The 24,866-nt window shown below is 47.8% G+C and overlaps 1 protein-coding gene and 1 long non-coding RNA gene across 4 annotated transcripts in view; one reads left to right on the forward strand and one right to left on the reverse strand.

Moving 5' to 3' along the window:
• Positions 1-350: 350 nt before the first annotated feature.
• Rab4a (RAB4A, member RAS oncogene family) lies at positions 351-21,896 on the reverse strand. Its single transcript, XM_050146992.1, has 8 exons — positions 21,728-21,896; positions 8,377-8,457; positions 6,515-6,629; positions 5,626-5,688; positions 4,176-4,330; positions 1,897-1,992; positions 1,621-1,753; positions 351-886 (listed from the first exon to the last, which is right to left on the reverse strand). The coding sequence occupies exons 1-7, from the start codon at positions 21,756-21,758 to the stop codon at positions 1,638-1,640; spliced, it is 657 nt and encodes a 218-aa protein (XP_050002949.1). The 5' UTR covers positions 21,759-21,896; the 3' UTR covers positions 351-886; positions 1,621-1,637.
• Positions 21,897-21,940: 44 nt separating this feature from the next.
• The window catches only part of LOC126504595 (uncharacterized), a 67,948-nt gene continuing 65,022 nt past the window's right edge, over positions 21,941-24,866 (forward strand). For all 3 annotated transcript variants that reach the window (XR_007592660.1, XR_007592658.1, XR_007592659.1), the window contains exon 1: positions 21,941-22,009. This is a non-coding gene — a long non-coding RNA (uncharacterized lncRNA). The remainder of the gene's footprint in view (positions 22,010-24,866) is intronic.

Consider the following 24,866-nt stretch of genomic DNA (forward strand, 5'->3'; position numbering starts at 1 on the left):
CATGTGTGCCACCGCACCTGGCAGAAGGACAATGTATGTGGTGTGGAGGTGCTTGCTGGGGATCGAATCCAGACAGGGCCTCACACACGTGGAAGGAAGCACTTCACTACCGAGCCCAAGGTTTCCTCACAAATAGACTCCTTTGCTAGAGGGAGCGAGTTTGCCGAAAATGACTAGAAAACAGTGTAAGATGTGGAAGAAGAGGCACAGATGCCCTCACGATGGGAGACAGAGTGCAGGTCGAGGGTGATGTGGAAGCAGAACAAGATGGGCAGGTTGACCTGGCCCACGGCAGCTCTTGCACTGACTTCGGCTAAGAGCCTTGCAGTCCACAGAGCAGAACAGTGCAGTGTGCGTGAGACACTCGGTTCCACTTTATTTCTGGATGACAGTAAGTCCTTGAGGGTTAGCATTTCAGGTGTGGGTCACAGACACGGTGTAGAAAGGGCAAGAGGGGTTAAATAAGAAACGCGCTGGCTCTTAGCGCCAGAGTCCTTTGATACTGAGTCGTGTGTAACCAACGCCACGAGAGAAGCACGCTCATTCACAAACTGCATCTCCTGTGAGGTGAAAAAGAAACGCTTCATTGGGTGCAGGATTCTATCTTGTCACTGGCTCCGTGCTGGAGGAACGGGCCAGGCTGTGTGCAGCACAAGCTTGGTTTCTCGGAACAGGAAGGGGTAGACGTGGGGCGGGGATCTTTGCATATGTGTGGCATTTAAGGTACTGTCCACTGAGTTCGCAGTGTGGCTGCTGAGCCCTGTTTGCCAGTGTGCACTGCGGCTTCCCCATGAAGATCTGCTTCTGTGCGGAGTAGAAGAGGTGGCAGTAGAGACTCCAGACTCTTCAGGTTCCTGCAGCTGCGCTCCAGAAACCGCCACGGAACCTGAGAAACGTTAAGTGTGGTTAGATACCTGTGTGGTTGTAAATACGAAACAGCGCACAGCCCAACAGACAGGACAGTTTTACCTTTGGATTCACACTAGCTCATCCTGCTGGGCAATGCCACGGTGAGCTGGGCAGGATAGCATACACACGTGATCCCCGTATTTGGGAGGCTGAAGCAGGAGGAGGGTCATAAGGTGGTAGGCCCATCTTGGGCTATATAGTGAGCTCCTGCCTCAACTTCCCCGACAAGAAAGGTCACTGTGGTAAATGGGAGAGAGCTATCAAAGTATAATAGCTGGGCAGTGGTGGCACATCTTTAATCCCAGCACTTGGGAGGCAGAGGTAGACAGATCTCTAAGTCCAGGCCAGCCTGGTCTACAGAGCGAGTACCAGGACAGCCAGGGATATACAGAGAAACCCTGTCTCAAAGAAACAAGAAAAAAATGTTTAATGGCAAGCTTGCTGGTTTTAGAGATGCTCCCGGGGAGGCTTCAGTTAGGCCAAGTCTGCTCCATGGTTTACCGAGAAGGAATTGCTGCCCCAGCAGATACCACAGGGCTCTGTGTGCCCTGTCTTTGCCTCTGAGTGGTCGGGAGGAGTTCCTGCAGGGTTGGTCCTGTTGGACACACCTCTGACTACCCCTATGGATCTCCTCTCCTGCTCTCCCCAACTCTCCCATTGCAATTTCACACTCTCTCTTTTCTGTCCAGCATGCAGGGCCTCCACACCCACCTGTGTTGCTGGCGTGCCTAGCAGCCACACTCCTGTGCATTTGGGGCCTGTGTACGCCGTGGTGACCGTAGCTGTCTCAGGGCAGCGTCTCCATACTGGATGCCAGAGCCCATTCTCTCCGGGTCCAGCTCACCTGAGAACCAAGAAAATGGCTATGAGTCTGTACTCAGGCCAGGGTGATTGGCATGCCATCTAGGGGTGCTGTACTACTCTATCAAGCAGCAGGGGGCACTGTTGAGCTACAGGGTCACAGCTGAGGTCAGGGAAGGCTGTTACCTGATTCGATTTTGTTAAGTATTTTCCTTGCACACTGCATGAAAGCCTCTTCGACGTTCTCACCAGTCAGTGCGCTCGTTTCCAGGAACATCAGTTCTGAAAGTGGCATCAAAGACAGCGAATCATGGTTAGAAGACAGCGATCTTCACAGTTTTAATTATTTATTCATTCACTTTGGAGAGAGTGTGAACTACAGTACACGTGTGGTGGGAGAGAACACGCTGTAGGAGTTAGTTCTCTCCTTCCACTGCGTGGGTCCCAGGGATGGAACTTGGCAAGTGCCTTTGTCCACTGAGCCATCTCGCTGGCCCAATGACAGTGACTTTGAACTGCTAACAGCCTGCTCAGCATTCTCAGAGTGACAAGCAAAATTCAGTCCAGTCCCTAAATTCTCTAATTTCTATAAACATAAAATTAATATACATAAATTTACGTTTTTGTTGTTATTTGTTTGTTTGTTTTTGAGGTAAGGTTTCATATAGTTGAGGCTGGTTTCAACTCTTGATCCTTACCTCTTCTGTCTCAAGTGCTGGCATTACAGGAACCGTCACATCCGGGTACATTAATGTATTAATGTATTAATTACAGGTACTGTCACACCCGGGTACATTAATGTATTAGGCAATGGGGAACTCATTGAAGAATGATTATTATCATGCCCTAATTCCTGAACTGACAAGAAGTAAGCATACTGGCTAAAACTGTGACTTAAGCCACAGTTTCCTTCTCCACGTGATCTGCAGGTCTCCATGAACACAGACACGGAGCTGATGCATAACGGCATTGCACTGCACACGAGCAGGACCCATGTCTGTCCAACCAGACACGGCCCTGCAGCCCAGGAAAAGCCATCCAGTTTGAAATGTGTGCATCCTAGGTAAGTTTTACTAATGCTACTCTCCTCTTAGCATTAACAGTTTTAATTGGGGAGGTTGGGCAGAAGTCTCACTGGATTTACTTTTATTATTTTGTGTGCATGGGTGTTTTGTCTGCATGTATGTCTGTGTACTATGTGTGTACCTGGTGCCAAAGGAGGTGGTGGGCTGGGATTGAACCTGGTCCTTTGCAAGAACAAGTGCGCTTAACCACTGAGCCAACTCTTGAGCCCTGAAGTCTGGCTTGAAGTCAGGCTGCTCTATCCCCAGAGCAGGGGCTGAGTCCAGTGGAAAGCCCGCTGCGGCGTTAGCTGCCCCACCTATTAGCCTCTGGTCTGTCCTGATAAGGGACTTTCCTCGTACTAACCAGCTCCTGCTTTCTGAGTAGCTCTAAAATAGCGGTTCTCAACCTGTGAGCTAGGACCACTGGAAAACAGATACTTAGATTACGATTCATAGCAGTAGCAAAATTACAGTTATGAAGCGGCAACAAAAATAATTTTATGACGGGGGTTAGCACAGCAGTAAAGGGTCGCAGCGTTTGGAAGGCTGAGAGCCGCTGCTCTAGAACATCCCATGTACGTAGTCTGCATTGGGTCTTTCTTCCTTCTTCTTACCCGCGCCTCCTCCCACTTTTTGAAACAGTTTGCTTCAAGCTTTCAGTAATCCTCCTGCCTCTGCCTTCTAAATACAGGGATTACAGGCTCACAACACCATGACTGGCTTGTGTTTATTTTTTTAGTAAAAACCCATCAAACTGGGAAAACAGTTTTCTGTCTTTGAGTCCAAACAGATGTGGCCATAAGGATATATTAGTATGAGCTGGCTCTCAGAATTCAGCCTCTTTCTGAATGTTTATAATGCTATTATCTCTATAAACAATGGATAATTTTGCAATGCAGTTTAAACATTATTAAATTTGTTACCTAGCCTACATAGCAAGTTCTAGGACAGCCAGGACTACAGAGACAGAGTCTGTCTCCCAAAAAAAAAAACAAAAAAACAAAAAAAAATCAAACAAAGATTTGTTACCATTAAACAAATGACTTAATGTAAGAAAATGACAAGCCAGCTTGTCCAGTATCTCTTCTGCTTCCTTTCTATGTGGGATGACTACTTCACCAATTAGGTTTCAAGATACACAAAATGTATGCCACACTAAGATGACTAACATCCCAGAGACCTGAAAATCCTTACAGAAGGTAACTACCTCGTTTTCCCAGCACACTGGCCTTTGTCAGCAGAATGAGATGTACCGAGCTATCCTGAACTATAGTCTAAGTTCCACAATTTCATAAGATAATTTAAGGTCAAAACTCCACCAGATGTTTTAAGCCCAAAGAAATGCCACTGTGCCCAGCCCACCCACCCTGTGAGAGGCTGTAAGAGGAAGAAGTCACTTGCCATTCTCTTGCGCGAACCTGGAGGCTTCGAGGAAGGTGACTTCACGGTCAGCATCCAGGTCCTTCTTGTTCCCGCAGAGGATGATGACGATGTTCTGGCTCGCCAGCATTCTGGCATCTGTTAACCAATTAGTAAGCGCATTGTAGGTTTCTCGGCTGTGTAACATAAGATTGTGGAAATAATACATGTATTTTATAACACCAGCAACTCTTTCCAGTCATCCTCACCATGCACACTGCTTGCCAACATTTCAGCAAGGGCAACGGGGCCTCAGAAGTGATGTGGGAACCCAGTGCTTGGTGAGACATCAGACCCAGGGGCTATGTTTAGCTTGTGTTACAACGAAGTCTGTGAGTCAGATAGTCTGGGTTCAGAGGGAAAGGGGTCTTTTCATTTACTTCACAAATGCACCTGAGCCCTGAGGATGTGCAAGGTACACGCCTGACTTGCAACACTTATCACTGTCACCTGTAGAATTGTGGGCACCTTGATCCACAGGAGTCCACCACATTGACTTTGCAAGGATGCTCCTGCCGCTAGGAGCTGGAGGCTCAGGGACATGCAGGACTTCCTGTCTCTGTCTACCCAGGACCAACTCAGACCTACAGATTGGCTCTCATATTTAAGGAATGGCACAAGTGATGCCATGCCCTGGTAGGTTGAGCCTCTCGTGGCACCGGGGGAGAGGAGGGTGGAGTCAAGAGCATCACCCTCTCAGAAAGAGAAAGATAACCATGCACTATTCTCTCTTGGATCAGATTCCTCCCAGGAAGGGCCCCTTAGTGGAACCCTCTGAATCACATGCTTCCAGGACAATGTTGCAAGTTCTGAGGTCAACGCATTGATGAAATATCCCCAAGGACAGGAATGGGCTGCAACCTGCGTTGGCCAATCCTGTGGTCACCAGCCACAGGACGCATGGAGGATTTGAAATGTGGCCAGTGCAACCCAGGAAGAAACTAAGTTGTTACATGCAGCTAGTAACTGCAGTAAGTATTTCACTAGTTGGTTTAAACCCACTCCCTTCCATAGCTTTCTGGGGGTTCGAGAATGTTACCCTCATCTCATAGATGAGGAAACCAAGACCCAAACAGGGAGATCCAGGCCTGCAGAGATCACAAAGCCCCTGGCTCGAACTGGGATCTGAACCCAGGTGATCTGAGCCTGAGTCTGCATCTTTAGCCCTTTGATTCACTTCCGAGAACTCACAGAGCCCTGCTGACCTCAAGAAATGTGTCCTATGTGGTGTGAAGGAGACCAGTGAGGCAGAAGGCTCGTTTCAGCCCCCAAGAGCTTACAAACAAACACTAAAGACCTCTATGAATCCCCTGGAAAGGGCCCAGAGGTTTGCAGGGTTCAGCCATGCTGCCTTTCTAGACCCAAGGGAATCACGCGTCTCACCAGCACGGAGCAGAACACCAAGTCGTCTGTGGTGGGGAGCTGACTTTACCTGGTGATGTCGTAGACAAGGAGAGCCCCAGCTGCACCTCTGTAGTAGCTTCTTGTCACAGACCTGAAGGAACGACAGAGCTTCTAACAATCGAGTCCCTTTACCTCTCCCCATAAAAACCATGCTTCCTCTGTGAACCACTGCATAGGGCTAAGACCAGCAGGGTGCTCTCTCCAAAGCAGGGACGGCTCTACTGAGCAGCTCCTTAGAAGGCACAGGAGGCTCGGGTCAGCATGTGGCCCTAATGTCCTCAGCTCTATGTGGACACCACGCTCCAGGAAACCCTGTCACTTCTGGGTGCCCTGTGCTATCCCCTCCCTTCCCAGGAAAAGCTTGGATGGGAGCAGCCTAGATCCCTGCCAGTGACCCACATTTACTCTTTGCTCTACAAGGACTGACTGGCCTTCTGTCTACTTCACATTCTCAATGATCTGTTTTTCAGTAAAACATTTTCTCTTCCGTAACGCCAACTTCTCTCTGTTTGCTAGTTTTATATTATTATTATTATTTATTATTAATTATTGATTTTTTATTAGTTATTATTGCATATATGATGTTGGGGTGGGGCATGTATGTAGAAGTCAGACAAGAACTTTGTGAAGTCCTTACTTCCACCTTTGCATGGGTTCTGGGGATTGAATTCAGATTGCAGGCTTGCCCAGCTTTTACCTACTGAGCTGCTACCTGAGACGCTAGACCCAGTGCCCTCTCCTACTTGTTTTGGTATCTGGGGTCCAGTCTGGTGCTCTCTTAGCAGTGAGAGCTTCCAGGCTGAGCTGGAGCTTTTGAAATCAGTGTGCGTGTTGGTTTGAGACCACACGCGGTGAGGAAATCTAGCTAAATGGTTTGGGTCCAAGTTCAAGTATTGTTAGTAAATTAGGAGAGCTACCTGAACCGCTCCTGTCCAGCTGTGTCCCAAATCTGTAACTTGACATATTTACCACCAACATTTATTATTTTTGAGCCAAACTCCACTCCTATGGTATGATTTGAGTCATCTTTGACTAAGAAAGAAAAACAAACAACAAATAATTACATTTTAGAACATGAAGGTAACAGTTCACAGATTTCAATAGTAACGTTAAGATCAGGGCTGAAAAACTAAAAAACAGTAAAAAGAAGGGGGGGGCTATCCCAAGGGCTCTGTAGATGAAAAGGCCATTAGCTTCAGCCATCCCTTCTCTCTCAGTCAGCTGACGATCGGCACTAACTTTAGTAAGTCACACAATTCCTGCTCTTAGAGACAGTAGAGGCTTCCCCTGAGCCTGAGACAGAAGACTAACATCAGCCACTTGACACCAGCCTGCCGCGCAGTAGGGCATGTGCCTGGTAACACTGGACACTTAGCAGTGAAGAGATCAAATTGTTATTTCCAAAGAACTGAATAGAGGAGACCCGAAGATAACTTGATCATAGAACTCTGATTTGGGGTCTTTCTGGAAATTTTTTTTGGCCCTTATGTGTATTACTGATACCGAATGTTCATTAGCTGTAGCGTTGTAGAACAAAACTATGAGTTTATTGGAGAGTCCCGTCACTTCCTACGACAGGGGATGAGCTAGAACAAATGCTACCCCTGTCCCCTGCTGGCTCTCAGGACTCGGACACAGCATACTGCTTCGTAAATCAGGGGTCACTTGATGATGCATTTTTTTTCTCTTCTGGAGACATGAGAGGTTAGATAATCTAGTCCTCTGTAACAGACACTCCTCCCAGGGACCTGTGACCTCCATTTCACTTCCTGACCTGTAGACCAGCGTAGGAGACAGAAGGGCCTGAGAGGCACCGAAGGCTGCCCCGAGCAGTCGAAGGCTATAACCTACCCAATGCACTCCAGAGTGGCTCTTGCTACTCGGCCAGGAAACAGGGTTCTTGCTGAAGAATCCATCACGCTTACTGTTCTGTCATCTCTTAGGATAAGGAAACACTAGAGACCGAGCCACTATTAAACTGAAACACTAACTTCAAAAAAACTCCATCTGGGCTGGAGAGATGGCTCAGAGGTTAAGAGCACTGACTGTTCTTCCAAAGGTCCTGAGTTCAATTCCCAGCAACCACATGGTGGCTCACAGCCATCTGTAATGAGATCTGGTGCCCTATTCTGGCCAGCAAGGATACAGACAGAACACTATATACATAATAAATAAATCTAAAAAATAAAATAATAAAAACTCGATTGTGTAAAAGCTAAGAATGCACTCCGAAGGCAGGGATGTTGGGTGGATCTGTGAGTTCAAGGCTATCCGTAGGAGCCAGAGGGAGGGCCTTCTGCATAGGGCATGGCCATGCACTCAGGAACTCACAGCGCCCATGGGAAGGTCCCTGCACAGAATCCAGCCTATCAGCATTCCAGCTCGGAGGACTGAGGGGCCCAGTAGGCTCTAGCCCTAGCTGAGGAGATGTTAGTCCGGCTGCTGGGGGAAGGAGTCATTTTACCGCAAGGGTGTAGCTTCTGGTAAGTTGCCTGTTGTCTGTGATCCAGGATAAAACCCCACACACATGTGCATGTAAGCAACCTTAATCAAATTCAATGATATTACATGAAGTGGGGAGAGGGTCGGGGGCACGCTAGGCTCTAGAGGAAGGTAGAGAGGATCAAAGTATATACATGTATGAAATTTTCAAAAAATAAAAATTTAAAAGTGAAGCACTTTGAAGTTATGGTTTTCCCTCCAGAAAGCTCAGATTTCCCAGAAGCACCTGTGCCCAGGGAAGGCTCACAGACATTACAAAACGTCTGGTTTCACTCACATTTTTTCTCAATGAACTGATGAAGCAAGCAAGATTTGCCAGTTCCCGCATTCCCGATGACCAAGAATTTAAACAAGAAATCTGAAAGGGAAAGAGTAAGGAATTAATTTAAAGGGAGGTATAAACACACTTAGACTATGGTCATAAAACTTAGTGGCATGTTAGCTGTTGATAAGAAAGCATGACGTGAGACCCCACTCTTCTCTGAGATGCCTACACCCACGTTCTTGCATGTGTCTGACTTTCTTCTTGAGTGCTTCTCTTTCTCTTATTCATTAAGTATAAAATCTATATTAAAATCTTTTAATAAACTTCAACTCTGGTTCAAAACCAAGTTCTAATAAGGGCTGGAGAAGTGACTTCATAGTCTCAAGCACTGGCTGCTTTTGCAGAGGACGTGGATTTGTTTCTCAGCACCCACACGGCAGCTCACAGCCATCAACTCCAGCTCCAGGGAATCCAGTCTCTTCTGGCCTGTGAGGCACCAGGCACATGCATAGTGCACTTACGTACACACAGACAGGACACATACAATTAAAAAATGAAGCTTTAAATATTCATGTTCACACCAACATGGTTCACGGTAGTAAAACAGGAAGCAACTCAAATAAGTGTCCATCAGTGGAGGAACAGACACACAAAACGCGATATCTCCATACAACAGACCAGAACTTAGCCTTAAAAAGGAAGCGCTTCTAATAACTGCTATAGCAGTTATAAGAATACTGGTGACATAAACCAGTCATAAAATGACAAATATGGGCCTGGGGGTGGAAATGGAGAATTGCCATGAGGGTTCAAGAGATGGGTGGTGACCATTACGAGAGGTGACTGTACTTTTATTTTTGCTCTCTATTGGAGATCTTATTTATTTTTGCTTTATTGTATGGGTGTTTTCCTGCATGCATGTTTATACACCCTATGCACGCAATGCCTCTGCAGCTGGCTCCCCTGGGACTAGAGCTGCCAGGTGGGTGGTAGGAATCAAACCTGAGTCCTCTGGAAGAGTAGCCAGTGCTCTTAACCACTGAGCCATCTGTCTAGCAGCCCAGGAGATGTGACTGTATTTTAGCACCACTGAGATGCACACTCAAAATTTCAGTTGGTTCAGATTCCCAGTCTAAAGGAAACTGAAAATTCTCAACCTTATTCAATATTCTCTTCTGTTAGGAAGTAACATTATGTAAGTTATAAAGAGAGAGTAAAAAATAACTTTGGTTGGGTCTGTTGTTGCTTTGGGTGGGGAGAGAGAAGGTAAAGAGACTGACAACAGGCAGGCAAAGGGAGACTCCCACAGAACACTAACGACTCTGCTCGAAGAACACAAATCCCTGCTCCTGGACCTTGGACTCGCATAGCCGAGTGCGCACTCTGCTCAGATTTGCTGAGCTGTCCTTTGCACACTAACCGCTGACTGCACCATTGCCACACCTGGCCAAAGGGTGCCGCGTCAGCGTGCCGTGACAGAGAAAGGACTGGCGGGATCTAAACTACATATAGCTGCTTTAAAAAAATGACAGCTTTGTCTGGCTGATTGTAGAAATACATACTAGAATTACTTAAGTGAGAAGTGGGGATGCTAAGGAACTAGGAAGAGGGGCTGGTGGGATGGCTTAGAGGTTAAGAGCACTTGCTGCTTTTGCAAAGGATCAGTGTTCAGTTCCCAGAACCCCTATAGTAGGTAACAACCTTTTGTAACTCCAGTTCCAGGAAATCTGATGCCCTTTTTGGCCTCCAAGGGCACTGCATACATGTGCACACAGGCAAGACACCTTAAAAGTGAGGCATAACATCTTAAAAGTGAGGGAAGGTTGGAACGAAGGAAGACAATGATGACATACTGCGCATGTATAATGCTGTGTCTCTGGCTGTGACGCAGACAGTGTAGGGCAGGTGTGGTGTAATCGGCACTTTGTGGGGTGTGGATGCAGCAGAACCAGGAATTTAACATCACTTCAGCTATGTAAGGACTTAGGAGCCAACCAGGGCTCTGTGAAACCGTATTTCAACAACCATAATAAATACAACAACCCCTACACCCATCCACCAACCAAACAACAGAAAGGAGAGAGTGGAGGGGACGTTAGCAACCATGACAAGGGGCTGGCGAGGTAACAGCACAGTAGGCTCTGAGTGGTGGAGTCTGACAGTTTTTTTATGACTATTACATGACTTTTTTTTTTTTTTTTTTTTTTTTGGTGACCTCTGTTCCCTCCCAAATCATGGATTTCCCTTCTCAGCGTCTATCTTTTTATTATACTCACAAGGTCATGGAAGAATCAGCTTGAAGGCAGGGAGAAGTCTGGATCCCAAAATAGGAATGCTAAAATGGGATATTATGCCGGTGCACTTTTAACTTTCCATATGATAAATGTCGGGTGGGATTATGGGAAAGCTATTAAGCAATCAGCAATCAGTGAGCAGGCATTAGCCACCCTCCCGCAGAGGCATCACAGAGCAAAAGCAGTCACAGCTGCCAGAGGACATGACATTCAGTGCCCTTACCGCCTCCCCAGACCCTCGCAGACTCACAGCGGGACCACAAACTAAGGCACAAAAGCAGGCTATACAGCAGGGGACCACTCAACATGACCAAACAGCACAACACACTGTGCTCAAAAGCCAGTGCCAGCGACCGCAGGCTCGGTTAGCAACAGCGCCTCTGCCCGTGTAGCTGCTGCTGGCTGTGACCTCCATCTTGCTTTAACCCTGGGCTTGTTCTCAGATGAGAGAATGTTGGGGGGGGGGGCAGGGAGGTGGGGCTCGCCACCTGCAGTCTGTCAACACCAGATTTCAAGAGACACTGACCTGGTCCTCCCAAGAATGCTGCCCACTTCTCTTAGGAAGGGGAAAGAGATACACGAGGCACAAACATGGTGGCCTCCTCCCAGGGCGTCCACCCTCATGCACGCTACCATCCTCACAGGGGAGAACACAGGTTCTATGACACCTTCCTAGTTTCCTCTTCTCATAGCCACTTTGATGTTAAGATTTTCATGCACCATAGCAGGCTGGAGGCCCTTGAAGTGCAGGACCCTCTCCAGGGGTCCCTCTTCTTGCCAGGAAGGGTTCGGGCTGGATGGTACTTGGTTTTGGATAGGTAGAATGTAGGCATTTGGGGGTTCCTTGCTTTCCTGCTTGGCTTGCGATGCGAAGACCCCCTATAAAGGCTGCCAAAGGTTGCAAGAAGAATCTATTTTGAGATACTGAGTGGCAGAGTCATCTGAAAACACCTGTAAGCCAACAAGGTGAGCCCACAGGAAGAGTCCTTCGCAGGGTTGACCACGAAGAGGAGACTAAGAGAAAGGTCTCTGGTGAAGTCCGTGCCCCTGAGGCAGAGCAGAATCCCGACTCCAGAGGGCTGAAGAATCAACCATGTGGATGGAAATGTGTAAGCCCTTCCAGAAGCTGGGAGGGAAGAGGTCGAGGATGAGGAGGGGATCAGAGTGGTGGGTACATGCCAGAGAAGAAGGAGGGGCTGAGACCCGGGGCAGCTTGTGTAAAAGGCTGGCTCGTCTTGGATGGGGAAGGAACTTCCTTCTGAGACAACAGGGAAGGCACAGGTAAGTGTGCTGCCTGGACGAGGTGGGCACACTCTTCGCTGGCATCTCCATCTATTGGTGGGCTCCACCGGGGCAAGTAATGGGTTGAGATGTGCAAGATCAGCTGACATCCAGGAAAGGGGAGTGAGCTGTACACCTGCCACCGTCCCCCTATAAAGCTCTCTGTCCTACAGCAGCAGGTCTACAGAGTAAAGGACTGGGCCAGAACTTGGCACAGCACATGCCCTAGAAGAGCATCGTTAGAAAGTAAAGATGCTGGAGCTTGGGGTGGAGGACTGGGTATCTGGAAAGGAGGCAGATGATAACCTATCAAAGAGCCAGGAATTTCCATGTCAGGTTGGATGTAGTCAGTAATGGGAAATGGACAGAGGATGTCCAGGGGGAAGCCAGGGAATTGAATAACTGAAGCAGCAGAAGAGAAGGTGACCAGAAGTGACCCTGCGGAGCTGTGAGGATGAGGGACTGGCCAGTCCAGATGCTGCAGGCGCCAGGTCAGTCAGGAGCTGAGAACAAAGCGGGATGTCCAGCAGATGACCCGGATAATGGCTGGCCTGAATGTCCGTGGATGGTGGGGCTCAGCATGGAGGGGGTGTGTAGTTCAGAAAATGCCAAGTCTGGTGCTTTCCTTAGGGACAGGCAGAGCCCAGTATGGGAAGTCAGCTCAGTGCAGGACACAGTGAACCAGCGATAAAGAGGTCTGATTAGAACACTGCCTTTAATGAGGAGCAAATTTGGGGTGCATTAAAGAGTAGACTGTTGAATCTGATCAGGTTAGCAGAGGGACAAAGCCTGCCAGACTCTATAAAGAAATAATGGCAAATCATCTGTCAAGATGATTTGAGGAATATTTCAACCAGAGAGACGGAGAAGAGAAGCGGGGAGAGCGGAATAGCTTCTTCGTTTTAGACAGGGTCTTAATATACAGGCTAGGCTTCTGCCTCTGCCTCCCAAGTCCTGGGATCACAGGTGTGCATGACCCCACCCAGTGTGAATAGCTAACTTGATTTGTGGCTGACCCGAAGGGCCTTCCTGATGTTCCATGATGCACTGGAAGGTCAGGTAAGCATGCCAGACAAAGAACAGTCAGCTCGCTCTCAGCTCCTCCTTTATGGGGAGCTGGCTCGTGTGCCAGTTTTGACCTGCTGAGGGCAGAGACTTCTCATCTTTGAAAGTCTGATCTGCTGTTGTGATCTGGCCACCATAGGCACACACAGAAAACATGGGTCCTCACAGCGCATTGCTCGGATGGATGGACAGCGTCTGTGCTCTAGGGCCTTCGTAGGTCTGTGGTACCACTATGCACTCCCTCCTTTTAGTCCTAGTTAGCCCTGGATCCACAGATAGGTTTGGCTCCGTATGGAATATAGTGAGTCAACAAGATCTGGTCACATCAGTAGGGGTGCTGAAGGCTAGCCTATTGGTCATCTCCACCTGTGCATGGGACCAGGGCCATCTCACAGTGGGTCTGAGTTCTACGCACCAGTACACTGGGTACACTGGGCATGAACTATAGGACTCCACCTCCAACTGCAGGCAAGACCATCTGCCCACTCAGGCACATATCTGCTCCTTGGGTGGGGAAAGTCCCCAGTGTTGCACTGGGCATAGGACTGTCGTTGGTGTCAGAAGAGCTTCAGACAGTGTTCAAGGTGTTGACCTGAAAGCTGAGGCCTGGCAATGGCTAGCAATAGTCCACTCGGGAGCACGCGTAACTAGGCAGCATGAACTGTATCTCTAAAACAGACCAGCCCATTTGGAATGTTTTTGTGACTATAGAGAGCCTGCCAGGCATGCACAAAGCACTGGCTTTGATAGCCAGTATCCATAAATTGGGTGTGGTGGTGCACACCTATAATCTCAGCACTCAGAGGGTGGAGGCAGGAGCATCAGACGTTGAAGGTCGTCCTTGTCTACTTAGGGAACTGGAGACCAAAGTAAAGGAAAGGCTACCAAGTAGTCATGACTTGGGACAAACACAAGTTCCTTCTGCAAACGGTAACCATGAAGCCAGACATCTGAATGCACAGGGGCCCTCCAGATCCCACTGGGGTTCCAAGCTGAGATCTGGGCAGATCCCCCAAGACCCTGCTTGTCACCCTGTTCCTTCTTTGGCTGCCCAGGTTTCATCTGACCATCCCTTGAATCTGGGAACTGCAGAACCAGGTCCTCCCACGCTTTGCTCTGAGGCCTGGCAGGGCCTTGGCTTCAGATTCGGGTCCTCAGCAGGGATGTTTGTGTTCCCTGTGTTCAGGCTCTGTGAAGTGCCCACATGACCTCGCCAGTCCAGGAAATTTGATCTACAGAACGGATTTTATTAGAGTTCTGTTTCCACTGGCACAATGGAACCGCCTGACTTCTTCCACAAAGAACAAAGTCAAGCCAGCCCTCTAAGTCAGGTTTCTATTTATTTTGGCTTTTTGCTTCATCTTCCCTGAGAGCAAAATCGTTTCTCAAATGGATTCGCATCAAAGTCTGTTTTGGCAGTCTGTGCCCTGGATCGTACAGAGGACCAAGGCAGAAGCTCACCTGGACCCTCTGTCCCCGAAGATGAGAGTTTACCTTCTAGTACTGAAGGAGAGATTTTGCTCTGATCAGAAGAAAGAGCTGATCTGCAAAAGGCTCCAAGGGCTGTGCACAGAGCCGCGTTCACTGTGCGAGCATTCTCCTGAGAACTGCTATGGCAGGTACCCCGGAGACACTGGGGCTGCTAAACGCACGCTCTATCTATCTTGCCAGCGATGACAAAGGGCGGCTGCTTTGTTCTTAAGCCTCCAATTGCTTTTCTGCACGATTAAAAATTTATATTTGAAAAGAAAATTATAAACGTCTCTCTAAAATAGACCTCACATTCATAATTTATTAGCACTTTATGAATAGTGTCCTTCCTTCCCCCACCTAAATATCATTGAGTCCTTAAGGCTTAAATGCCAGCATGCTGCACCTGTGAGGGATGGAGCCAGGTGTGGTGCAATCTGGGAATCTGTTTCAGGAGGTGGGGGCGGAAGGATCAGGATTAGGTCCAGCCTTGGATACAAAGCAAGACTAAGGCCTGCCTGGGTCATATGAAACCCTGTCTCTTATTATTTTTATTTTTAAAATATCCTATGTGTGCACGTGTGTGGGTATATGCACATGGACGCGGGTGTCTGCAGAGGCCAGAGGTGATGGGACCTCCCGGAGCTGGAGTTACAGGGGGTAACAGGAGTAACAGGGGACTTACAGGTTGTGAGCAACCTGATATACAGGCTGGGAATTGAAGTCGGAATTGAAGAAAGCAAACGTTCTTAACCACTAAGCCATTTCTCCAGCCTGAAACCATGTCTTAAAACAACAAAACAAAACCAGACGAGAGAAGCAGAAAGACCCACAAAGACTCGGCCACTAAAGTGCCGAGTGCTGATGTTTGAGGCAGGACTTGTTTTGATGCAGTACCGGTGCACACGGGCTACCTGATGCCAAGTTCACTGTCATCACACACTGATTTGTACTGACAACGTCTTTCACATCGTAAACTACCTTGGGAACTCTTATTTTTGAAACAAGGTCTCATTTGCAGCCCTTGCCAGCCTGTGGCTCTCTATATAGACCACGCTGGATCTGCTTGCTTCTGCCTCCGAGAGCTAGGATTAAAGGCCGTGCCACTACACCCAGCTTTCTTGGAATTCTTAGACAAGCTTAGAAAAATAGACAAATAATAAAATGTATAAGTACACAGTGCTTACTTGCCTTATGTTCTCTGCTATAATGGGGTTCCTTTTCTTTTATCTTTTTTAAAGGCTGGGTTCCATGTAGCCCAGGCTACCCTCCTTCCTCTACTTCACAAGTGTTGGGACTATTGCCTGACATCCAGTTCTATCCTTTAGATAACAGTGCCCTGTGTCATCTATTTCATTCCACAGTTACAGTCACTGAGTCGTAAATGTCCTATGTGGCATTGATTTCAAATGCACAGAAAAGCAAATCTCTAACAAACAAGTAAACATACACACAATTGCCCTATCTCAGCTGTGAGATTCCCTCACAGCAACAGGGGGATGGCACAGGCCAGGATGCAGGCCGACAGAGGCTTCCAACACTTTACCTGGGCCACGTTCTACTAGAATTACTAAGAAGGGTAAAAACAAACCAGCTCGGTTTGACCACACCCCCTAGGAGGGCTTGAGAGAAGAAATTCCAGAAACAACATGAACCTTTTCTCATTTCAGAGAAATGGTCAGGGTTGGAGAGATGGCTCAAAAGTTAAGAACACTTCCTGCCCTTCCAGAGAACCAGAGTCCAATCCTAACACCCAGCTCAGTCACCTGTAACTCCAGATCCAGGAACAGGAACTCAGATGTCCTCTTTTGGCCTCTGTGGGCACCCATACATGTGGCATATTTACACACACATACACCCCCAGAGATTCTCCTGCCTCTGCCTGTTGAGTGCTGGGCTTAAAGGTGTGTGCCACTACTGCCTGGCATATATGTGAATTCTTTTTTTTTTTTTTTTTTTTTTTTTTTGGTTTTTCGAGACAGGGTTTCTCTGTGGCTTTGGAGCCTGTCCTGGAACTAGCTCTGTAGACCAGGCTGGTCTCGAACTCACAGAGATCCGCCTGCCTCTGCCTCCCGAGTGCTGGGATTAAAGGCGTGCGCCACCATTGTCCGGCTACACGTGAATTCTTAAAAAAAAAAAAAACAAAACACAACAACAACAACAACAAAAACAAAGAAACTGACATGGTCTCTAACAGAAAGACTACTAACATAGCAAGAACAAAATTCCAAACAAATTTACCCAATATCGCTTTTTGGACTTTGGAGAATTTGCGAAGTCTGGGGAATTTAATTTATTCAATCACCATGGTTTTCCAACGATACTGCATTCCACCATAATTTTCTCAAGGTCCCTTCTCTCATGCACATCCAGGGACTGTGGGTCCTGAGAAGCCTGCAGAAGCTACCTAAGATCCAGGGGTAGATGTGCAGCTGCAAGCTGCAGGATGTCACATGCCTGCCAATCCCTGAGGTGGGGACCGAGTGAACCCCTCCTTAGTTAAGATCTGGCCAGGCAGCCCTGGCTGGACTTCCCTTTGCCTCTTCCAGGGAGAGAAGCAACATGGACTCTGTGGGAAGGGCATCTTGGAGACTTAGCAGACAGCTGGACTCAGGGGCTGAGGGCAGGAACTGTTTAAATGGTGCTTTCTCCTAGGCAGGTGGGGACTCAGCAGCAGCTGGGGAGGCGGAGGGTTATGTGATTGGGCATGGGACACTCTGTATTCTCATTCTCTGGGGCACCTGGGTGGAAGAGGTAAGCAGGGTATTGAGAAATAAGATCCTTAGGAATTAATGGTGGGACTGGTACTATAGATTTAGGGGGCATCCCAGAACCAGAAGTAAAGTTACAGGCTTTAGCACCCGGATGATCATGAGAGGGGAAGTGGTCTCGTTCTGCCAAAGAACCGTGTTTTCAAAGTTCTCAGATGAGCTATGATGCAGAACAGTCTATATCAACTACATCAATATGTGTCTGACTTATGACCATGGTCACAAGCATCCCAGGATAGCAATGGATGCTGCCCAACACATCTGTAGACTACAACATCTTGTAATGTCAAAAGGTTGGACATGCCTGATAAAGCATCCAAAGACTGTTCCTGAGCAACAGCACCTCTGTCTCTGGAGCTTCAGGGGAGACTCTCCAGACCCTTGGGACTAACTCTTTTGTAGGTGACCCACAGAGGCTCAGGATTCATGGGCTCTCGAAGCACCAGTGCTTGTCTCGAGACTTGGTCCTTTCCCTCTTTCTCTTTATTTCCTTCTTCCATAAATTATTATTATTACAGTGTGTGCAGTGTGTGTGTGTGTGTAAAATGTGTGAGTGCACAAGTGTGCAATGTGTGTGTGTGTGTGTGTGTGTGTGTGTGGAGGTCAGAGGACAACTTTGTGGAATCAGCTCTCTCACTATCATGTGGGTTCTGAGGACTGAGCTCAGTCCGACTGCAAAGCGGATGCATTAACCCCGCACCCCAGGCACCTTGCTAGCCTGCCTGTCTCTCCTCTCCTCCATACCCCCCTCTTCCCTTCTCTCTCCTTTCTTTTGATACAGAATCGCACGTAGCATGGGTTGGTCTCCAACTCCCTATGACCTTCAACTTCTAATCCTCCTCCCTCCACGTCCTAAGTGCTGGGGTCGTGGACATGCCCCCCTCCCACCCCAGCCCTAGACCTGGCTTCTTGAAATGCTCATTGGTTAGTTTTCAGTGAGTGAGAAAAAGAAAACCATGACTTTGGCAGTCAGAAATGTACTGAATTAAACAAATGTTCCATTTTCTGTGTCTGCTTGAACTGCTTAAACATTTTGTCAAATTGTTTTTTTTTTTTCCATTTTGTCAAATTGTGAACTAAGGTAATATTAATTCAGGTGATTCTCCTAACAGGAAATTAATTTTACTTTATGAATGAGAGGGCTTTGAAAAGATTGCTTTTTTTTTTTAATTAGGGATATCCTTGTCAATCCAAACTGCCTTATCAAGCCTATATTTCTTAAAGAGTCATCGTATAAGGACTATGTCCTGTGAGTTAGCTTCCGAAGCTTTGCACCTCAAGGTGCCCCAAGTCCACTGGCTTACTGTGTCAGAGCCAGAGGCTGCAGAGATGTGGCAGCGTTAAGCTCCTGAGGCTCAGGGAGGGGTGCTTCCTGCCTCTTCCTAGTTCCTGCCTCTTCCTAGTTTCAGGTGGTTGTGAGCTATGCTGGGGGTACGTTGGCTGGGTCCTGGTCCTCTTCAACATGAGGTGCACCTCCACAGCCCATTCTCCTTGTGAATGTTTGTGTCCATGAGCAGGATTCTTCTGTCTCTGGAGTTTTCGCACAGTACATGGCATAATTGCAGTGTGTAGACACCTGTCTCAAACTCTTCCTCCAGCCCAGTTCTCTAGCACTGAAGGCTTAAAAGCTCCCTGGATTTTCCCACCACGTAGATGCCTAGCAATTTCTGTGTCTGACCATTTGGTATCGGAAAGTACTTAAGGATCGTTTTCAAACTCTTGGGTCTCAGGCTGCTGGCATGAGTCCTTGGTCCCGCGAATGCTCACGGAACACAGAACTCTAACAATAAGTAGGAGAACCTCCCTTCAGGTTAGAGACACTCCAGTTGAGGGTTTAGTCTTAGCTGGGACTAAAATGGCTGAGAGAATGAAGGGAGGAAGGATTGGTTTGGCTCGGTTTTCCAGGGGTCAGCCCATCGCAGCTGGGGATATGTGATGGACAGGTCACATCAACAGAGGCCAGGAAGCAGAGAGGCAGGACTATAAGAAGAGGCAGGGGTAAGAAGAAGCTCCAAGGACATTCCCCCAGTTTTCTCCAGTTATGTCCCACCTCCAACCTTTGTTCACTTGCCAATAATAACATCAGATTAGTTTGGAGCCCTCGGGATCTAATCATACCTAGAAATTCACTACAGGCACATCCAGAGCTGTGCTTCGCTGACGTCCCAGTGTCTCTGTCTAATCAAGTGGATAGGTGAACCACATTTCAATGAGAGGCCTACCTGTTTACATCCCAGTTTACATATGATATGATGTTATTGAAAGCACCGTGTTCACAGAGTGAGGAACTTCAAGGAAGTGCTGGACACCACACAGCCAGTGCAAGGCGCGGGGCTGTTAAGCGGCCAGCCCATTAGCAGGAGCCATAAGAACTGGCTCCTATTTTTCACTGAATTTCCACAAAGCTGCACAGAACCTCATTTCACAGAAGACAGAAAACCAGCCCCAAACACATGGAACTAAAAGGTTAGGCAAACATTCCTATGCCAGCCAACAGGCAAACATCCGGAAGGAGAGGTCTTGGTTGTTTTAATTTGGGGAACAATACTGTGTAAACACCGCCAAGGATGAGTGAAGGTGACAGCCTCTGCCTTGGTTTGGGGTGACTATTCTTTTATGCCAGCAGCTTTAGAGGCCACTCTTGCCTTTCTAAAGATAAACTTCCACTTAGGAGTTTCTATTCATTTTTTTGTTTGTTTATTGTTCTCGGTTGAAAGGAAAGATTAAATTCAGACTTAGTTAAAAAGTAAAAACCTGGACATGGGGACACATGCCTATAATCCTAGCACTCAGGAGGCAGAGGCAGGGAGATTGCCACAAGTGTGAGGCATTCTTAGTCATTCAGAACTATAAAGACAGAAACTGTCTTGAAACAAAAAGCAAAACAAAAATTAAAAATAAAGGCATTATTTGGAAAATACCTTAAAATGAAAGAAAAGACAAACACACCTGTGGCCCTGACAAAGCCAATAACCCGTGGTTAGTGCTTACGTTTATAGGTCAGACATTATGCCTCCATACCACAGGAGTGCTGGGGCCAGGAGACAGTGAACCAGGCTACTGTGTGCCTCACAATACCCTTTCCAGGGTCCCACCCTCTCAAAGTCCAAACCTCAAGGTTCTTCAACTGCCTCCTCACCCTCCTCAAGTTAAAGTGCCCAAACCATGCTCTGAGACCTGAACCCCAGATCTGCCTGTTCACTTGCCCCTCTCTGACCCAATGGTTAGTTCTTTCTTACACAGTTGGCCAGACCACGCTCCTTTGGAACTGCTGTCTGGATTTTAATTGTTCATCTATTAAGGTCACAACCGAATTAGCAATCTATTCCTCACTAGACTGCAAACTCTTGGGGAAGTTTCTATGGCACTTTTACAATGATTAGAACCTTCCTGGCTGGCCCCTGGCCCCATCCTGGGGGCAGGAAGGAAGCAGGGGCACATTGAAATAACCTGGACTTGTTCACCATGCTTTAACATGAGAGTCCCTCCCTGGAACCAGCACATACCAAGTCAGGTCTCAAGTCTCATTAGGGACTGGCAACCATGCTAGAATCGGTTGTTTGTTCTTATCTCGATTGGGGTGGGAGGGGACACCCAGCACGGGGACACCCTGCACATGCATTGGAAATGGTTAGGTGCTGTAGGAGAGACAAAGCTGAAAGGCGCGTGGCCATAGAGAGGGTATGTGTTTATAAAAAGCTATAATTAACCCATAACAGAGTGGAGGGAGGGATGGACAGGCACACGAGGCCAGGGGGTCTCCAGAAAAGAGCCGCACACAACCATTTAAAACTCATTATAATCTCAATGTAAAGAAAGGAATTCCAAACCTCGAGAGACCCAAAGCCAAGCCCCCAAAGACATTGAATGCAGGCGTGGCCCTGAGTCTTAGTCCCTGCGCTCGGGTGCTGCAGGGGGGAGGGGGGAGAATCAATGATAAACTGGCTCCCCCAACCTTGAGCTATTTAAATAATCCAAGGAGGAAAATGTAGGGTGAAACCAGGGTCAAAACAAGAGGGAACTTGGAACAGAGGATCACAACGCTCTGCACAGCTGGGGGCACCAGCTGGTCAGAGAGTCCAACCCAGCTCCTGGCACCCCTAGATCCTCATGATTCCAGCCCAGCCTCAAACATTCAGGCGCTCTCAAGTTCTAGACCGACCTTGACACCCCAAGAATCTCAGGATCCCAGCAGCTGACATCCCTGTATTCTCTACCCGGACCCTGAGACCTAGATTCTCAGAATCCCAGCTACTAGCACCCCAAGATTACCAAGGAGGATCCCAGCCCAGCCGTAAACATCTCAAGATTCTCAGTATCGCCATTTGGCTTCTGACACCGCCAGGTTCTCAGGATCCCAGTCCAGTCCCAACATCTCGCTATTCTAAACACCGGCTCTGGATACCTAAGCCCAGCCACAAACATTCCGGGACCCCAAGGCCTGCCCTACTACACACATGCATGTGAACCCGCGCAATTTACCGTAAGTCTCGGACATGGCGGTCTGCGCCATCCTGCCGCCACACTTCTGCGTGGTCCGGTCTGTCCTCCAGTCTCCGCAGAGCGAGGGGGAACCGAGTGTGGAGGGCCGGGTACGGGCCCACTGCGAGCCGGCCACCGGCTGCGGCCCAGCGGGACTCGGCTCCGCGCCTGCGCACCACCGCCCCGCGAAGGACCGGCGCGGGGTGGGGGGCCTGGGGGCGGGGTCGCAGGAGAAAGGAGGAGCCGGGCTGGGGAACGCGAGGAGGGAGAGCGAGAGAACTGGTGAGGAGAACTAGGGGGAGGAGGTGAAGGAGGATGAAGAAGGGGGACCAGGAAGGAAGGAGGGGCAGGGCTCGGGAGGGGTGCCTGCACCCGGTAGGCCCGCCCAGCTGTCATTGCAACAGACTCTGCCATCCTTAAGTGTGACCTACCAGGCTATGGTGGACAGGAGGCCGCCGCCGGTGGAGTGGGGTGGGGACGGTGGGGGGGCGGTGGGGGCTTTTTTTTTTTTTTTTGAAGGGAAGAGGGTTCATTAGCAGAAAGCCAAACTCTTACCCAACGCACAATTTGCAGTTGAAATTGCCTGGCACCGTAATCTCAGCATTCAAGAGGATATTTTTGAGTTGGAAGCCTACCTGGGCTACACAGCAAGGAGGGAAAACAAAGATAAAAGAGACACAGCTCAAAAAGAAACAAGTAAACAGGTTTTTAAAATAACAAAACTATTGCTTACAAAAATTTTAAATATAGAGATATTTCATATACGAATGTTAAAATAGCGATGAGCTGTGCTTCCGGCCCCAGTATGTGACCTTTGAGCTTAGCTTAGTTTCTTTCCCAGCTGTAAATCTGACTATTTCTGAGGAACTGACAAACAGATTACATTCAAAACACTCATCTCAGTGGAGCATGGTGACACAGGCCTTTAATTCCAGAACTCTGGAGGCAGAATCAACAGATCTCGGGATTTGAGTGCAGTTTGGTCTACATAGTGAGTTCTAGGCAGGCCAAAGCTGCTTTGTGAGACACTGTCTCATAAACAAGCAAGCAAACAAACAAACAAAAATTTGCCTTAGTCTTTGTGATTTAATATAGTAAAGAATTTTTTTGGCCTTGTTGACCTGTTTTTATCTTGGCCTCTAATTTTATGACATGTACCTCAGAAACGACTCTTAATCTCATTTTTTAAAAAGAAAGGGAAGACATCAAAATTGCCAGTGTGGTGGCATGTTTATAGCCCCATCCCTCAGGGAAATGGAGGAAGGAGGACTGAAAGTTCAAGCCAGCCAGTCTTAGCTACATAGTAAGTTTGAGGCAAACTTGAGCTATGTGAGACCCTGTCCTGGTTGGTTGTTTTTGTCAACTTGACACATGCTAATATCTGAGAAGAAGGCACTAGGATTAAGAAAATTCTTTCATAAGACTGGCCTGTAGCCAAGCTGATGTGACATCTTTCTTTTGGGGTGTGTGTGTGGTCATTTTCTTGATTAGTGGCCCATACTATTATGGTGCCAGCACCGGGCAGGTAGCCTGAGTTATAAAAGAAAGCAGGGTGAGCTAGCCATGAGGAACGAGCCAGTAGGCAGTGCTCCTTCATGGCCTCTGCTCCAGTTCCTGCTTCCAGGTTTTGCCTTAACTTTCTTCGATGACAGACTTTGATGTGGATGTATAATCTGAAACAAACATTTCCTCCTCAAGTTGCTTTTTGTCGTGGTGTTTTTATCACGGTGACAGAAAACCCCGACTTAGATAGATCCTGACTCAAACAAAAGCAAGGGTGGGGGAGATGAGTCATTGGTAGAGTGCTTGCCATGCAAGGCGTTGGGACCTTAGCGGAGATTCTGAGCACCAGTGTTGCAAGCTAGGCACAGTGGTGTGCACATGTAATCCTAATCCTGGGAGTCAGTGAGAGAGACCCACGGGGTCTGATGCTCAGCCATTCTTGCTAAATCGGGAACCTCCAGATTTAGAAAGAAGCTCTGTCTCAAAAAAGAAGGGAGTGATAGAGAAAGACACTCAACATCAGCATCTGGCCTCTGCATATATGTGCACAGACATACATGTGTACGTGTACACACACATACACAAAACCAAACCAAAACAAAACAAAAAACCCAGGGCTGGCAGGACGGCCTAGTGAGTCAAGGTGCTTGTCACCAAGCCTGAAGACCTGAAATCTGCATGACAGAAGGTTTGTCCTCTGACCCCAATGCTCAGTCATGCACACACAAAATAAAGAGTAAGCACACATGTGTGCAGGGACATACTCAATAAATAAATGTATAAAAGAATTAAAACAAAAACCAAAATCATATATATGGTAAGGTTAAGACACTTGCTGTTCCTCTCTCTCTCTCTCTCTCTCTCTCTCTCTCTCTCTCTCTCTCTTTTAGATTTTGAGACAGGGTCTCATGTAACTAAGGCTGGTCTCAGCTTGCTATATAGCTGGAGGTAACGTTGAACTTCTGATTTTCCTACCTCTGCCTTCTGAGTGCTGAGGTCGGAGCTTTGCACCACCACGCCTAGCTTATGCAGCTCCGGGGATCGAGTTTAGGTCTCGTATGTGCTTAGTAAGCACTTGGCCAACTGAGCCCCATCTTCAGCCAGCACTCTCTCTTTTGAGAATGCCCCTCACCCATGTCCTTTCCTTTTTCTTTCTCTCTCTCTTTTAATTTCTGTGATTAAATCTTTACTAATCTTAAGGGAGCTGGAGCAGTAGCTCAGCTATTGAGACCACTGACTGTAACCAGCGGTGGTGGCACAGGCCTTTAATCCCAGCACTTGGGAGGTAGATCTCTGAGTTCAAGGCCAGACTGGTCTATAGAGTGAGTCCAGGACAGCTAGGGCTACACAGAGAAACCCTGTCTCAGGAAGGAAAAAAAAAAATCAGTGGCCACTTCTCCAGAGAACCCACATTCAATTCCCAGAACCCGCTTGACAGCAACTTTGGGTAACTCCAGTCCCAGGAGAACCCAGTGGCCACTTCTGGTCTCCATGGGTATGATATGTTCATGGTTCACAGACACATGTGCACTCAAATACCTATACATGTAAGAGAAAATTAAACAAGCCTTTTCAAAATTTATTATTTTAAAATTTTATGTGTACATGTGTGGGCGTGAATATATATGTGTGCATC

This window comes from Alexandromys fortis, unplaced genomic scaffold, assembly GCF_014885135.2.
Source record: "Alexandromys fortis isolate MF-2015 unplaced genomic scaffold, M_Fortis_MF-2015_v1.1 scaffold_12, whole genome shotgun sequence".
Lineage (NCBI taxonomy): Eukaryota > Metazoa > Chordata > Mammalia > Rodentia > Cricetidae > Alexandromys > Alexandromys fortis.